The sequence below is a fragment of the Microtus pennsylvanicus genome, chromosome X (assembly GCF_037038515.1).
Source record: "Microtus pennsylvanicus isolate mMicPen1 chromosome X, mMicPen1.hap1, whole genome shotgun sequence".
Lineage (NCBI taxonomy): Eukaryota > Metazoa > Chordata > Mammalia > Rodentia > Cricetidae > Microtus > Microtus pennsylvanicus.
In genome coordinates, this window is record NC_134601.1 from 37,840,867 (window position 1) to 37,857,536 (window position 16,670).

Here is a 16,670-nt window from a genome sequence, read left to right on the forward strand (position 1 = left end):
TAAGAAGCGATCACCTGTGCCCATCTGTTGTAGGGTACCCCCCAATTTCTCTTCTATCAGGTTCAGTGTTTTCAGGCTGATATTGAGGTCTTTAATCCATTTGGACTTGAGTTTTGTGCACGGTGATAGATATGGGTCTATTTTCATTCTTCTACAGGTTGACATCCAGTTGTGCCAGCACCATTTGTTGAAGATGCTTTCTTTCTTCCATTGTATACTTTTAGCTCCTTTATCGAAAATGAGGTGTTCATAGGTTTGTGGGATAAAGTCCGGGTCTTCTATACGATTCCATTGGTCGACTTCTCTGTTTTTATGCCAGTACCACCCTGTTTTCATTACTGTAGCTCTGTAATAGAATTTGAAGTCAGGGATGGTAATGCCTCCAGAAGATCCTTTATTGTATAGGATTGTTTTGGCTATCCTGGGTTTTTTGTTTTTCCATATAAAGTTTATTATTGTCCTCTCCAGATCTGTGAAGAATTTTGATGGGATCTTGATGGGGATTGCATTGAATCTATAAATTGCCTTTGGTAGAATTGCCATTTTTACTATGTTGATCCTCCCAATCCAAGAGCAAGGGATGTCCATCCATTTTTTGGTATCCTCTTCAATTTCTTTCTTCAATGCCTTAAAGTTCTTGTCAAATAGATCTTTCACTTCCTTGGTTAGATTTACCCCAAGATATTTTATGCTGTTTGTGGCTATTGTGAATGGAGAAGCTTCTCTGATTTCCCTCTCTGCTTCCATATCCTTTGTGTATAAGAGGGCGACTGATTTTTTTTGAGTTGATCTTGTATCCTGCCACATTACTAAAGCTGTTTATTAGCTGTAAAAGCTCTTTGGTGGAGTTTTGGCGGTCGCTTATGTACACTATCATATCATCTGCAAATAACGAAAGTTTAACTTCTTCCTTTCCAATTCGAATCCCCTTGATCCCATTATGTTGTCTTATTGCTATTGCTAGAACTTCCAGCACTATATTGAAGTTGTATGGAGAGAATGGACAGCCTTGTTGTGTTCCTGATTTTAGTGGGATGGCTTTGAGTTTCTCTCCATTTAATTTGATGTTAGCTGTAGGCTTGCTGTATATAGCTTTTATTATATTTAGGTATGACCCTTGTATCCCTAATCTCTCCAAGACTTTTAACATAAATGGATGTTGAATTTTGTCAAATGCTTTTTCAGCATCTAATGAAATGATCATATGGTTTTTTTCTTTCAGTTTATTTATATGCTGGATTACATTGATAGATTTTCGTATGTTGAACCAGCCCTGCATCTCAGGAATGAAGCCTACTTGATCATAATGGATAATTTTTCGGATGTGTTCTTGGATTCGGTTTGCCAGTATTTTGTTGAGGATTTTTGCGTCGATATTCATGAGTGAGATCGGCCTGTAATTCTCTTTCCTGGTTGAGTCTTTGTGTTGTTTTGGTATCAGAGTAACTGTAGCTTCATAAAAGGAATTTGGTAATGACCCTTCTGTTTCTATATTGTGGAATACATTGAGGAGTATAGGTATTAGGTCTTCTGGGAAGTTCTGGTAGAATTCCGCATTGAAACCATCTGGTCCTGGGCTTTTTTTGGTAGGGAGGTTTTTGATAACAGCTTCTAATTCTTGGCGACTGACAGGCCTGATTAGATTGTTCACCTGGTCCTGGTTTAATTTTGGTAAATGGTATTTATCTTAAAAAGTGTCCATTTCTTTTACATTTTCCAGTTTAGTGGCATACAGGCTTTTGTAGTAAGATCTAATGACTCTCTGAATTTCCTCTGTGTTTGTGGTTATGTCCCCCTTTTCATTTCTGATCTTATTAATTTGCAAATTTTCTCTCTGCCGTTTGACTAGTTTGGATAGGGGTTTGTCAATCTTGTTGATTTTCTCCAGGAACCAGCTTTTTGATTCATTGATTCTTTGGATTGTTTTCTGTGTTTCTATGTTGTTGATTTCTGCCCTCAGTTTGATTATTTCCAGTCTTCTACTCCTCCTAGGTGAGTCTGCTTCTTTTTTTTCTAAAGCTTTCAGGTGGGCTGTTAAGTCTCCAATATGTGCTTTCTCTGTTTTCTTTAAGTGGGCACTTAGTGCTATGAACTTTCCTTTTAGGACTGATTTCATAGTATCCCATAAGTTCAAGTATGTTGTTTCTTTATTTTCATTGAATTCAAGGAAGACTTTAATTTCTTTCTTTATTTCTTTCTTAATCCAGGTATTCCTAGTTAGTTTCTTATTTACCGTGATGATTTCTTGCCAGGCTTCATTGCTGTGTCTGAAGGGGAAATACATCTTACCTATTATGCCTTGATTGTATTTTTGAGTCTTTAAAATTCTTATATATCATTAGAGGCTCTTACATAAAATCTGATTCATTGTTACTTGTAGCCAGGGATCATTTATGTCTAAAATTTCCCAGCAATGTCTGTACTGTGGTTCATCAAGAACATTTAAGTAGCAAGATGCCATACTGTACATTGTCAATTCCTCTTTTGACAGTTGATCAAAACAATTTTCCATTGTCCTTTTGTATGTTTAATTCATCATTGTGTGTTTTAATTTCATCTTTCATGTTTTTATTTTTATATTTTAGCAAGAGAGTGATAATGCTCATATGTCACCACAGTCTCCAGTATCATCCGAGGTACAAGTTGTTTTAATGCTTTGTATTTTTTCTGTGTTTTATAAAGAGTTTTTTCTTACCTCCTTTCTAAAACTTCATCTTTTTTATACAAAGTCATCTATTTACTTCTTTTTGAAATCAGTAGTTGATTACTATGTACAAGTTTCATCTGTAAAAAAATTTGAATACTATTCCTGTGTATGAATATCCCTAGTAAATTTCACTAAGTTGTGGTTTTCTGTGGAACATATTTCTACATCACTGAATGTAAGTCAATTTATGAGATGTATGCCTTCTTATTCCTCTATATTTAAAAATAAGTGTTGGATTTTAACAATAGCTTTGGAATTTTAATTTTAAAAATGCATTAAGCATTGTGCAATGGCCTTTGGTTTTCCTTGTAACTAATAAGGTCTGAAAGCAATGCAAGAGAAATGTCCTTTTTCCACGAGAAACAATCCTGTAGTGGATTGTTCCTATCGACAGAAGGTCACACGTTTCCTGGCATCTTAGATCTAGAGGATAATGGGAGAGCTGTTATATGAAAGTCATAATTTCTGAAATTTTGTTTAAATACTATGGTTGTTTGAATGATGAGTTCATGTAACTTAATCTTATTGCTTTACCACAAGAACTTTAAATATTTTAAATATTATCTCATTTAGTTTTGATCACTTTATTTAGTATTCTAAAGTCCATTTTTATTAGTAGGAAAACAATAATTCATTTGGAGAATTCACATCTTAAAATTTTTGATTGACCTGAATTTATTGTATAAACTTGATTATATAGATTTTTCTCATTATATGTACATAGATTTTTTTTTTAGAAAACTGAGATTTTTTCTGTATTATTTTGTGTGATTTGTATTATAAAACTTTTCTATGACCATGAGCATGAGTTTAATAAAAATATTACTAAATTATATGGAAAACAAAGTAATATATATTGTGTTAGAAAACAATTTTAATTATGGTATCCTGAAATTAGTCATAGTTGAATGCTTTTTAAATCCTTTCTTTGTAAGTTATAACAACTGAAAGAATAGACATGACTACCACTTGGTTTGCATTGCTGCTTTGTGTGATGTTATGGCCTATGTATACCAGGAAGTGTACTAATGTCTATTTTTCTCAGGTAAGTTCTACTGCTTTTATGAGTTTTGTTTTTATTTGGATAAGTAGAACTTTGTTCAGTAATTTATAACAATTTCAACAACATAAAGAAGACCAAACATAGGATGTCTATGGGTGGGATGCTGAACGTGTTTTCCTAGCTCCACTCACATTCACACTGAGCTGTCTAGCACATCTAGAGAACATTTAGACACTGTACAGAATTCTTACTGCCACAGTTTCATGTGAGAAGAAAATGGTAAAACCTGTTAGTGTACCACATTAACAGAGTCTCTCTGTTTTGTTTCAGCATAAATAGAGTCCCATTTTAATGTGCCTTTATTGTTTTGTAGCTGAAAAATCCAGTAGCTTTCCCCAAAAGCCTAGACAGTAAGTGGCAGAGAAATAACTAAAACTTTTGCCCTAACAGTTTCGGGCAGTTGTCACCCAGAGTCATAAGGTGCTGCCACAACTGCGTTTTATTTATATGTTTTTATAAATTATAAAATTTATAAAACACTTTTAGTTACTTCATTTAAATCCATTTGAAGTATATGGACTTAATCACATTAAATGAAATGTTTACTCAAATATACTTTTGTAAGAGGAGGAGGGCCCTCTTGTTCATCCCAGCTGCCCAGCTAGCTTAGCCCCGAAATAACCACACAGAAACTGTATTAATGAAATCACTGTTTGGCCCATTAGTTCTAACTTCTTATTGGCTAACTCTTACATATTAATTTAACCCATTTCTATTAATTTGTATATCATCATAAGGTTGTGGCCTATCAGGAAATTTTCAGCATGTCTACCTCTAACAGTGGATCCATGGCATCTCCCTGACTCCATCTTCTTCTTGTATCCCCTTTAGTTTTTCACTACCTATCTCTCTTCTCGTACATCTCTGCTATACGCCCAAAGCAGTTTCTTTATTAACCATTGAAAGCAACACATAGACAGAAGGACCTCCTACACCATACTTTAGGCTTTTTGTACCAATTGGGAATTTCTTTAATGTTATGTGTATCTTTCCATAGCTCACCATGACTTGCTGAAATACTTTAAAAAAATGTGTGTTCAGATGGAAGAGATAATGATTTGCTCTCATCTATTATTCTAAAACTCCTGTAATTGTGGATTGGCCTCAAATTTTCCACTAAGTATCAAGTCAGTAGTACATACAGAGTCCATGTTGATCTATCTTTTAATTGATTTGTTCTTCATTATTTTAAAAACCTTCACTTAATTCTTCTTTTTAAAAAATCTTACATACCTTGTTAATTATTTTCCTTTTTTTCCGTAGTATCAGAAAATATTATGTGCTGGTAAGATACTTCTCTTGGTAAAGGCTTTTGCCACCAAGCCTTACCAACTCAGTTTGATCACAAGGACCGTTATGGTTGAAGAAGTTACTCCCCCAAGTTGTTCTCTTACTTCCATCTCCCCACCTCTGGCTCTTTCTCATACACACACACACACATACACACACACACGTGAACATACATAATTTACTTTTTAAAAGTGAAATAAAGATTTAAAGTTGTATTCCCAGGTAAATCAGGAATATTTATTGACTTCTAAACAGTGAAATATATAAACTTGAATTGAAATCTAGGTTGAGTTTCACTATTTAAGAAAACATTGGAAATAAAGATTTCTCAAAATTGAAACAGGTATGAAAAGGTGCCTTGATAATTTTGGAACAGCAAGGGTTTTGCTTTTTTTTCTTTTAGGAATATGACAGGACTGATGGCTTTTCACATGGTCCCTTTGGCTTGAAGCCTAGATCAGGTAAATATATAGTATAGTCTTCAAATAAAATTTGGTGTCTTCTTTGTTCATTATAGAGTTTCCCAGCTTAAATGACTTAGAATCCATAATTTTATGTATACAATGATCCTTTCCCCTCTTCTAGAAGCAATTTTCTCTTGATCATATTTATCTTTGCAATTCCCAACACCATTTCTGTCTTTCCCATTACCTTCAAGCTCCTGTAACCTCAGCTTTTTGCCTTAGGTATCCTGCAGTTTTATTTCTCCCCTGCTGTGATTGCGATTAGAATGAGCCCTCTGCCAGCACACAAATGTTTGAAATTATAGCATTCCATTGTATTGTGGTTTAAAACAGGGAACTTTTTGCATTTGGCATGCCCCAAAGAAAATGGATCCATTTTACTTGGCAAGGTATTGAATTATAGTCTTAGTAGTGAATAACCACCTTGACCTTCCAGAATAATTTCCTTTTTTCTTTAAAGCTAGAAAACTGTCATATGTTGTATCATCACTTTTAACCTGGGTCATAAGTTTGTCACAATATATAATTAAATAAGAACATATGTAAGTGCTGGAAATCATTGCACTTGAATTGCCTGTTGCTTTTCATCCATGCAACTAACGATCATTTACATGTAATTAAAATATTTGTAATGAATTATTAAAAATATCTTCCGTAATTATCTACTGATATTTTTATCATACATCTTTTTCCATGGATGTCTGTTCTTTTTTTACAAAAAGTTAGGGAATTTCTCTTTCTATACAGCCTTTAGTCGTGCATCTCGGCAAGAATATGGGGCAGCAGATCCAGGGTTTACAATGAGAAGAAAGATGGAGCATTTACGGGAAGAGCGTGAACAGATACGGCAGCTTCGCAATGTAAGTCACGATGACCTTGCACAGCTGCTTTACAGAAATAGATTTCATTTCACAAATTCATATAGTAATTTTGTTTCCTAATGCTCTTTCAAATTTTGATCATATAATTGGTAATATGAATGCATGCTATACGTTTTGATATGACCTGAAAATTTATCCTCATGTCTTTATAGAACCTTGAGTCCAGATTAAAAGTAATTCTGCCTGATGACATAGGAGCTGCACTGATGGATGGGGTTGTTCTTTGCCACTTGGCCAATCACATAAGGCCACGCTCTGTAGCTAGTATTCATGTACCATCACCAGCAGTGGTAAGTAGTGTCAAAAGATTACTCTTTCTCCCAAGGAGAGCACAAGGTTTAAAAAAATGTCCTTAACTATTGCAATTAAGCAATACAGTTTTCATTATCAAATTGTTTGGCATATACATACTAGAAACGTTTGTCTTTCTTTTCTTTCTTTATAGCCCAAGCTGAGCATGGCGAAATGTCGAAGAAATGTAGAAAATTTTCTTGATGCTTGCAAAAAGTTGGGTGTTTCCCAGGTAATTATCTAACAACATCATCACTTAGTTATTAATCTATTGTGTGGAAAGTAGAATGAGTAGAAGCATCTTCATAGTGAGGGATGAGTCATGCTTTGTGAGCACAAATTTGAGTTTCTTCTCTCTGTTCCTCTCCTATGCTTCTTCATGTAACTGTAGCATTTATCTAGTAAGTGCTTTTTAAACACTTCAAAAAGTCCTTTATAAAGCCTTTGTGAACAAAGTCTGTGGATTGTAGATACCACTGAGTAAACAGGATGTAATAATGAGAACTGAAATTTGATGGTGACACCATTGTGTTGTTGTTTATTTCTTTCTTTGACACCTTTGTTGTTGTTTATTTTCATGCTGGAGATTGAACCCAAAGCCTCGTACATGCTAGGCACACAATCTACCACTTAACTAGTTATAATTACTCTAGTTCTCTCTTGTAACTTCATGAGTCGATTCTGAATTGAATGTGATTGACAGTTGGGACAGACTGAGGGGCCAATGACAATGGCACTGGGATTTATCTCTAGTGCATGTACTGGCTTTTTGGGATCCTATTCTTTTTGGATGTATACCTTGCTCAACATTAATGTAGTGGGGAAGGCCTTGGACTTTCTGCAGGGCAGGGTGCCTTGGCCTCTCTCAGGATTTGAGGGGTTGGGTGAAGCATGTGTGGAGGGTGTGGGAGAGAGTGGGAGGAGAGGAGGAAGTGGGATGGATTTTGGATTGATACTTTTTTAAAGTAATAAAATTTAAAAAAAGAAAGTTTACATTAGTATAACTATATTAGAACAATGAGACTGCCAAATTGAAAAAATCTTGGTTCCGGGCTGGAGAGATGGCTCGGTGCTTAAGAGCAGTAGCTATTCTTCCAGTAGACCCAGGTTTAATTCCCAGCACCTACAGGACAGCAGACGACTGGACCTCCAGCTCCAGAGATGCTGACACCCTCACATAGACACACATGAAGGGAATACAAAAATGCACATAAAATAACAATAAGTAAATCACTAAAAATAAAAATATATAACAAATATAAATCTTAGTTGTAGCGTGAATCCACAGGAGTCTGTTAATGGTTCTCAAGAATTTAGGTATAAAGTAGTGGTAGGCATTCACTGATACAGAACTGGTTAGATGTCATTGCTAATCCTGTTTCCTTCATCCAGTCATTTGCCCAGGGGCTGCCTGCTTTGCTTCTACCACCCAAGTGAGTGAGAGAGCAAGAGACCATTACCCTCAGCTTATAATTTTTCATGTTATATAGGCAGACAAGACCATGGACTTGCTGCCCCAAAAGTCATTGGCTAAATGGATTGAAATCCCACAACACTTGTATTATATATGATAATATCTTGTAATAAACAAACTTTCAAATGAGTATAAATTGGATTACATTTTACATAATAATTGCAGTATTACAAAATCAAATCAGTACTGTCAATAGATTTAATATGTATAATAAATGTTGCCAATTTTGAAGACTTCAGGAACCTAATCTTAATGTGGCTACTAAGAAAAATGATATTTTAGACGACAATTACTTTGTGTTAAACTCTCTTTTAAAAGGTGACATTATTAACTGACCCTCAAATCCGACTTTAGCCCATGTCCTCAACTGAATAGACACCATTTTTTTGTTTAAAAGAAGCAGTGAATTCATGTGTACTTTGTTAACTACTCGCTGTCCTTTTGTTATCTGTGATTTATATATGGTGCCTTAAAATTTTACTTCTTAAAGTTTATTTTTGTGTGCTTATAATTTCTTACGGAATTGAAAATTGAGGATGTTTTATCCCAGCTATTATTATATGATATTACATGTTCTTATTTTTACCATTTTTGGTTTTATTTTTTGTTTATTTTTTTTTTAGTTGTTGAAAAAAAATTTCCGCCTCCTCCCCGTTTCCCATTTCTCTCCCCCTCCTCCCACACATCATTTTTACCATTTTTGTTTTGGGGAGTTTTATATTTATGTTTGATGTGTATTATCCTGAACTTGGCACTAATGGTGTGTTATTGTTTTATTATTTGCTTGCTCTAGAACATTTTCTGATTTTTAAAATCTCTATTGGGATAATACCAATCTATAATAAGATACACATAAATAAAAGTATAAAATTTGATGCTTTATACTTTAAAAAATATTCTGTCCAGTTCGTGATGGTACACACTTTTAATCCCAGCACTCAGGAGGCAGAAGTAGGAGAATCTCTGTTAGTTTGAGGCTGAATACAGTCTATACAGTGAAATCCAGAAAAGTCAGAGCTGTTACACAGAGAAACCCTGTCTTGAAAAATCATAAAAAGGGGGGGGGTGATGAAGTATAGTCCCCAACCACACTTTTTGTTCCCTATAGCTTTCATGTTATATCTAAAAAAAGGACTGCCTAATACAAAGGCGTAAGTATTTATTTATATCTATATGTTTTCAGAAAAATTCTTCAGTGTTATTTAGGTGTATACTTCATTTTGAATGTCAGTTTTGTGTTTGATGTGTGATAGGGTTACAAATTTATTCTCCTGGGTATTAGTATCTACTTTTCCCAGCACAAGTTATTGCTAAGGCTGATATTTCTCCACTGAATTGTCTTGACTCTTTTGTCACAAATCTGTCATTCATAAATGGAAGGCTTTAGTTTTATGCTTCACGTTTTCCACACTGATTTCTTTATGGCAGCACCACCCTGTGTGACTATAGTCTGTTGGGACATTTGAAAGACAGTGTGGATGCTCATGTTTTATTCGATTTTAAGGTTATTTTGGCTGTAGTGGTTCTTTTGCATTTCTGTACCAGTATATCAATGTTAGCATTAGTTTGCCAAGTTCTGCAAAATGGCCACCTTAGATTTTTTTTTGTAGATTATGCTATTTTCTCTAAAATTTTTATTGGTCCAGGAACCTGAGATGTCTTTTCATTAATTGATACCTTCTAAAATGAATATATACAATGCATTATAGTTTTTATCATGTGAGGACAATGCCTCTTTGGTTAAATTAAGTCTGGCATTATATTCTGCTATAATGCAATTATTATCTTAATTTGAAAACTTTTCAGAATTTTATTACTATTATGTAGAGATACACCTGACCTTTTTCTCTTCAGTCTTGCCAAACTCACTTCTGTCTGCAAGTAGGATATAGTTTTATAACCTAAGTGTAATGTTTTCAGTTTGAACATTTTTCATTTCTTCTTGTCTAAGTGTTTTGACTGGGTTCACTCATATGAGGAACACTGGTTGTGCCATCAGAAGTCTTTTCTGTCTTTATTTCAGAGAAAGTATTAGGTCCTTTATCATCTATTATGATATCATTAGGTACTAAGATATCTTTATTAAACCCTGATTCTGATTTATTCAAAAATCACACCGGGTGATCTATGTGTCTACCATAGCTGTCCATCCAGTGACTTGATGCATTTTCCTAAGTTTCTTTCTAATAGTTGTACAGTCTCTTGCATGAAATCCCATTTTCTCTGTACTTTTCTTCTGTATCACGGGCTCTGTGTGTGTGTCTGTAAATCCATTTTTTTGTTTAATTGTTTAGTTTCATTAATCATTTTTGCTCCATAATTGCCTTAGTAAATCACTGTTTCTCTTTATAGATTTTTGAAATCATGCAGTATTAGCTATTCTGAGTTGTTTGCATTTCCATATACTTTTAGAGTGATTTATCAACTTATATAGAAAAAGAAGAAAACCTAATTAAATTACTATAGAAATTTTGTTAAATTAATGGAACAAAATAAAATTATATCTAATAAAACAATATTTTTCTTAACTTCTGTGTACAATGTATGTCCTTAGTAGAGTCTTCTTGAATTTCATTCACAGTTAATTTGGATATTAATTTAAAATCTGGTCCTTTGTTACTAACATATATTTATCAATGAATTTACAATCTTACTATGTAATTTTCCCACTCCCTTTCCTCTGATCATATTTTTTATGAATAGAAATAAACTCTTCTAGTTTTATTCACCTCCCCAACAGTAATGCATTCCCCGCCTCTCTGGTGATACTAATTTTCCATGTTTATTAGATTTAAAGCCTGGAATTTATTAACTTAGCAGACCACTAGCTTCCACCAACCCCAAACTAAGCACTGCCCTAAGACAGCACTGAGGCCTCTTGGAGAGACTTTCCCACCTTGTTTCACTGCCTCTCTGATGCACCCACCACTGCATTTGAAAGTTACCCATTACTGTAAGACTACACTAAACTGATTCCATGTGGAATATTAGATTTTGGGAAACTAAATGTATGTCCCTGGGCTCTGTTTAAGCCTATATGTTCCAGAATAAACCATATTTCTCTTTTGAGGACAAAAAAAAAAATAAAGAACCTCTTCTTTCATTGTGATCTGGTTGTTTTTGTTTTAGTTTCTTGTTGTTTGTTTTTGATTTATTTCTAGACAGGGTTTCTCTGTGTAACCATGCCTGTCCTGGACCTCACTTTATAGACCATACTGGTCTCAGTTTCACAGAAATCTGCCTGCCTCTGCTTCCCAAGTGCTGGGATTTAAGGTGTACGTCACCCACCACTTGGTGAGACTAGGCATATCCCCTCATATTAAGACTGGGCAAGGCATTCCAGCATGAGGAGTAGGGTCCCAAAAAACAGGAAAAGAGTTGGAGACAGTCCCTTTTTCCTACTGTTAGGAGTCCCACAAGAGGACCAAGCTATACAACTGTAACATATATGCAGAATACCTAAGTTGTTCCACATTGGGTTAATATGTTCCTTTTGTAGTTTCTTATGAATGTTGGTATTGTCTTTACTTTGAAACTTTTTTATAATAATATTGATTATTTGAATTTTTGAGTAAAATACTAGAACACCAATTGTAACAATGAAACTTCAGATACAAATATCATTTTGAGCCTGCTTTAGCTATCTTTAGTAGTATTTGGTGAATACTAATTTAATTATAGAAGTAATGAAGGAGGAGTCTTTTACACTTCATATTTTTATATCAGTGTATTTTGAAAAATGCCTGAGATACAAATTCCAAAAGATAATTTTATTTCTTGAAGCAGTTCTTTCATGGATATGTTGATTTAGATGTATCTGTAGGACATATATGTGGTCATGACTCACTAGCATTGCTTGATGTACCTTTAGTAGAAATAAAGATTTGGAATTCAGGGTGGAAGTGAGAGTTAAAATTATTAGACACAATACTAAGGGGTGGTATAGTGAAAAAAGAGAAGAGTGAGTGTAAAGTTCTTGAAAATATGTAGGACTTTAGAAGAAAATGGGTAAAGACTACTGTAATTCAAAGCTCAATTGCATAGGCAAGTTGAAGAACTAAACAGATCGGTATCACAGAGAAGAAAGCAGGGATGAGGTTTCAAGGAAAGCACTGGTTGAAGATTAATGTAACAGTAGTCGAATATGTATGGGTACTTTGTGATATTTATGAAGGTGGTGGTGATTTTTAACAGAGCATCTTTAGTGAGCAGATCCCTCAGAAGCAGGAGTAAGATAGTAGAGACTGAGTAATAGTGACATGTTCCTCAACAACCTGCTTCTGAGTAGAGTACATTGATGGCGTTAGAAACAAAGCTAATCTCTAGAATCCCTTCCTTAGCCTAAATTGTGAACCTAACCACATTTTATGTTATATAAAATATTATATATATTTATTAAAGATTTCTGCCTCCTCCCCGCCACCACCTTCCATTTCCCTCCTCCTCCCCCAATCAAGCCCCCCTCCCTCATCAGCCCAAAGAGCAATCAGGGTTCTCTGCCCTGTGGGAAGTCCAAGGACTACCCACCTCCATCCAGGTCTAGTAAGGTGAGCATCCAAACTGCCTAGGCTCCCCCAAAGCCAGTACGTGCAGTAGGATCAAAAACCCATTGCCATTGTTCTTGAGTTCTCGGTAGTCCTCATTGTCCGCTATGTTCAGCAAGTCCGGTTTTATCCCATGCTTTTTCAGACCCAGGCCAGCTGGCCTTGTTGAGTTCCCGATAGAACATCCCCATTGTCTCAGTGTGTGGGTGTACCCCTCGTGGTCCTGAGTTCCTTGCTCGTGCTCTCTCTTCTTCTACTCCTGATTTGGACCTTGGGATTTCAGTCCGGTGCTCCAATGTGCCAAAAGAAAGAAAGAATGAAAGGAAGGAAGGAAGGAAGGAAGGAAGGAAGGAAGGAAGGAAGGAAGGAAGGAAGGAAGAAAGAAAGAAAGAAAGAAAGAAAGAAAGAAAGAAAGAAAGAAAGAAAGAAAGAAAGAAACCTTGCCTCAACAAGCAAACACAAACACACAAATGGAAAGAAGAAAAGAATATTTATAGGGGGCTGGAGAGATGGCTCAGAGGTTAAGAGCATTGCTTGCTCTTCCGAAGGTCCTGAGTTCAAGTCCCAGCAACCACATGGTGACTCACATTTTATATTATAATTAAGAAGAAAAATGTTGAATTATTATATAATTTCCTTTCATTTGAATAGAAAAATATAAAAATCTGCTTGTTGGGACTGGAGAAATGGCTCAGCACCAGCTACTTTTACAGAGGTCCTAAGTTCAATTTCTAGTACCCACATAGCAGTTCACAATTGTCTATAACTGTATTCCCATGAAATCCATTGACTTCTTCTGGTGCACAGCTGATAAAACATTTCTCCATATAAAATTCATAAATTAATAAAACATTTTGATTAACCAGACTCTTTTTATTGGGTTGAAGAGAAGGGAGATGTAGATTGGCTTGAAGGAAGGGAAAAGAAGGGGAAAATGAAATGGTGCAATTGCAATCTCAAAAAATAAAATAAATAATTTAATAAGCAAAATTTTAAAATCTGTTCCAGACTTAAAATATTGTTGTTCTCTTTCCCCAGGAGAGACTCTGCTTGCCTCACCATATTTTGGAAGAACGAGGGCTTGTGAAAGTTGGTGTTACGGTTCAGGCACTCCTTGAATTGCCTACTACCAAGGCATCTCAGCTTTCTATGGCTTGATGTGACAATTAAGAAAAAAACATACATGTATAATTTCATGTATTTGAAATGATTTCAGATATCTCAAAATCATGAAGAATGTCCAGTAAAAAAATAGTTTGCCTTAGGTTTCTTTTTTCAGAATTACGTTAAGATCTCAGATTTAAACTGAGTTGTCCAAATAACTTCTTGAGGAAAATTGGATTAATTTATAGGAGTTTTTGATAAATTGAAATTCTCCTTTTATTATGTCATTCAAGAACCTTGACTGATTTTCAAAATGCAAATTGATACAAAATTTAAAACATGCTTTGAATTTAGTAATCACATTAAGTTGAATATTTTTACATCACTGTATACAAGTAATCATCTGGGTAAAAGTAATATTTTAGGAAAACAATTATATATTTGAGTTATTTCATATACTCCTACTTTGTACACAATTTCTTCAATATTTTGTTTTGTTTCCCAGGAAAAAATGAAACAAACAAAACCTTGGCATTATTCAATTCTTTTAGTATTATCAGTTGGTGCCAAAATCTTTTCATTTATATTGTAGGTTGTTTACATGTGAAGTGCCTGTGTAATTGATGAATCTCAAATAGTCTTAAGAATTTTGCAATTTCTTTTTATGTATTAATAGAATCAATGGGATTTTAAAATATTTTGGTAGGTTTTGTACGGTCAATAATATGTGAGGGTTTAAATTACCTCACATTAGTGGTTTCTTAGTTAACCCATTGCAATTTTTTCTTAAATTGGTTCTTTCATGTTGTCAAAATGTTAATATGCTTAATTTATGCTATTTAATTTTGCAAAAGCATAATCATCTTTTAATTGTTTTATCTGAAGAGTATTTTATTTCAGTGTTGAAAACGTTACACAAAGCAGTAAGACTTTGGAGGGCTAGGGAAGTACTAATTGTCAAGGACATTTTGATGTAACTGTGAGTGTTCCTGTTTATATCTTGACTTATGAGAACATTAAGTACATAAGCGCTGCCTTCCATATTAAAAGAGCGGCCTTTGAGAAGCAAGATTTGATTCAAAATTTGGCCATTTCTGGATCATGCATTTCTTATGATCCTCAAGTAAATTGATGTTGAATTAAACACATTCTGTTTCATGAAATAGTATTTTCAGTAAAGTCCTTGCTTGATTTGAAGATGGATAAACTTATGGTGATAGTAGTGCAGGAATGTTTCCAAAACATTACTGTGATGAATAACTCAGTTTCCTATAGAAGAGCCTTCATATACACTTTTGCAGTAGCCAAACAAGTATCATTTCTTAACTGTGTGATTATTTGCACTTGTTACCTCTTAATATGGATGCAACTTAATAAAAACATTGGCCTGGGTATTTCAAAGGAAATTTATAAAATGTAAAATGTCATGTGCCAAATACTATGGTAAGGATTGATTTTAGGAATAATTCTACATTATTCTGGTCAGTTGTCATGGAGCCATATTTTTTAATCTTGGCTTCAGAATATAGCTATTTTCTTTTTAGTCCCCATGAGTCAAATTGGAACTATTGAAGAGTGAAAGGTTTTTATTACTGTAAGTTTTAAGAAATAAAGTATTGATAATTTATTATTTAAATATTTGATCTAATTAGATAAGTTTAAGTCATCAGATCTGAAAAATATCCCCATTGACATAATGAATCTCATTATCGGAAATTTGGATAATATAAGTAATTTAGGAAGTACTTTAGCTGATGAATTTTTAATTTAGACAGTTGACAGCATTACAAATTTCAAAAAGTTTAACAACCAAAACAATCACTCATACTTCTCTCATGATTATTGTGGTATAAAATTCCTCTTATTAATCAATCTTGTGTTATTTTCCAAGTATTTTGTGCTTTGTTATTATTGAAATAGTTGTGAAACTTTAGGTAATTCTTCTTACTACATTTCACTTGTCAGTTACCTATTACCTTATAGAGAAAACACACCCGAACTTCAGTGCTCATACTTGATAGCAAATAAAAATGCTTTTCAAGATGGGTCCCCTTGGGGCCTGTAACACAGCAGTTCAATTATTATTGTGCCAAAAGGCAATACCAATATCACTTATAATGCAGTTTCAGCATAGTCCACAATGACAACCTTATACCAAGATCCTGCCATATTTCTGTTAGTAACTTTTTAGTGTAAATTTTATCCTAAATGTTTTCTATGGCATTTTATATATTTACTTCATCAGTTATTGAATTAAGAATGGATATCATTATTTGAATGGTTTTGTGATTTGAGGAGGATTGAATAATCGAAGAATATCTTATCGGGCCCAAAACATCACGAGATAGCTACTTCTGTTAAACGCTATGACCACATTGGCACAAGGAAGAAGTGATGTTGGATATGTTTGAATTGAAATGAGTAAAAATGCGTAACCATTTGTTTAATACTTATCTTTATAGAACGCTAGTTTAATGACTTTTCTAACTGAATTTTTGAAGAATTCAGAAATGTTTGTATTAGTCACAGATTTATCATAATTGATTTTCTGATGCATTTAAAAAAATGGAACACTAAATGTATATTACCGATGCAAACTGTGGATAAAATTAAATGAAAACAATCCAAGCTGGAGCTCCTTTTCTTCCTTTTTAGCGTCGCTTTGACTATCAATATCTTTGGTCAGTCTTCGATAGTTAGTGTCTGTGGTCCCTACTGTTGGTGGATATTCAAACCTTCTGTGAGTGTTGGTAGTGGTGCTCAGTGAGTGAAGTCTGACAACCTGAGTTTGACTCCAAGGCCCCACATGGTGGCAGAAGAGAACTGAAAGCTGCAAATTGTCCTTTCATTGT

General features: G+C 34.3%; 1 protein-coding gene and 1 non-coding gene across 7 annotated transcripts in view; both read left to right on the plus strand.

Annotated features, from left to right (window-relative positions):
- Lrch2 (leucine rich repeats and calponin homology domain containing 2) overlaps positions 1-16,450 on the plus strand; it is a 95,157-nt gene extending 78,707 nt beyond the window's left edge. For 3 of the 6 annotated variants that reach the window (XM_075957380.1, XM_075957382.1, XM_075957384.1), the window contains 6 exons: positions 2,586-2,636; positions 5,464-5,521; positions 6,272-6,384; positions 6,558-6,695; positions 6,851-6,928; positions 13,753-16,450. In XM_075957380.1, coding sequence (XP_075813495.1) covers positions 2,586-2,636; positions 5,464-5,521; positions 6,272-6,384; positions 6,558-6,695; positions 6,851-6,928; positions 13,753-13,872 — 558 coding nt within the window. In that variant the 3' untranslated portion in view covers positions 13,873-16,450. The remainder of the gene's footprint in view (positions 1-2,585; positions 2,637-5,463; positions 5,522-6,271; positions 6,385-6,557; positions 6,696-6,850; positions 6,929-13,752) is intronic. The other 3 variants (XM_075957381.1, XM_075957383.1, XM_075957385.1) reach the window with 1 other exon arrangement.
- On the plus strand, positions 2,985-3,113 carry LOC142841896 (small nucleolar RNA SNORA35). Its single transcript, XR_012909138.1, has one exon. It is a non-coding gene; the product is annotated as a small nucleolar RNA SNORA35 (small nucleolar RNA).
- Positions 16,451-16,670: the final 220 nt, after the last annotated feature.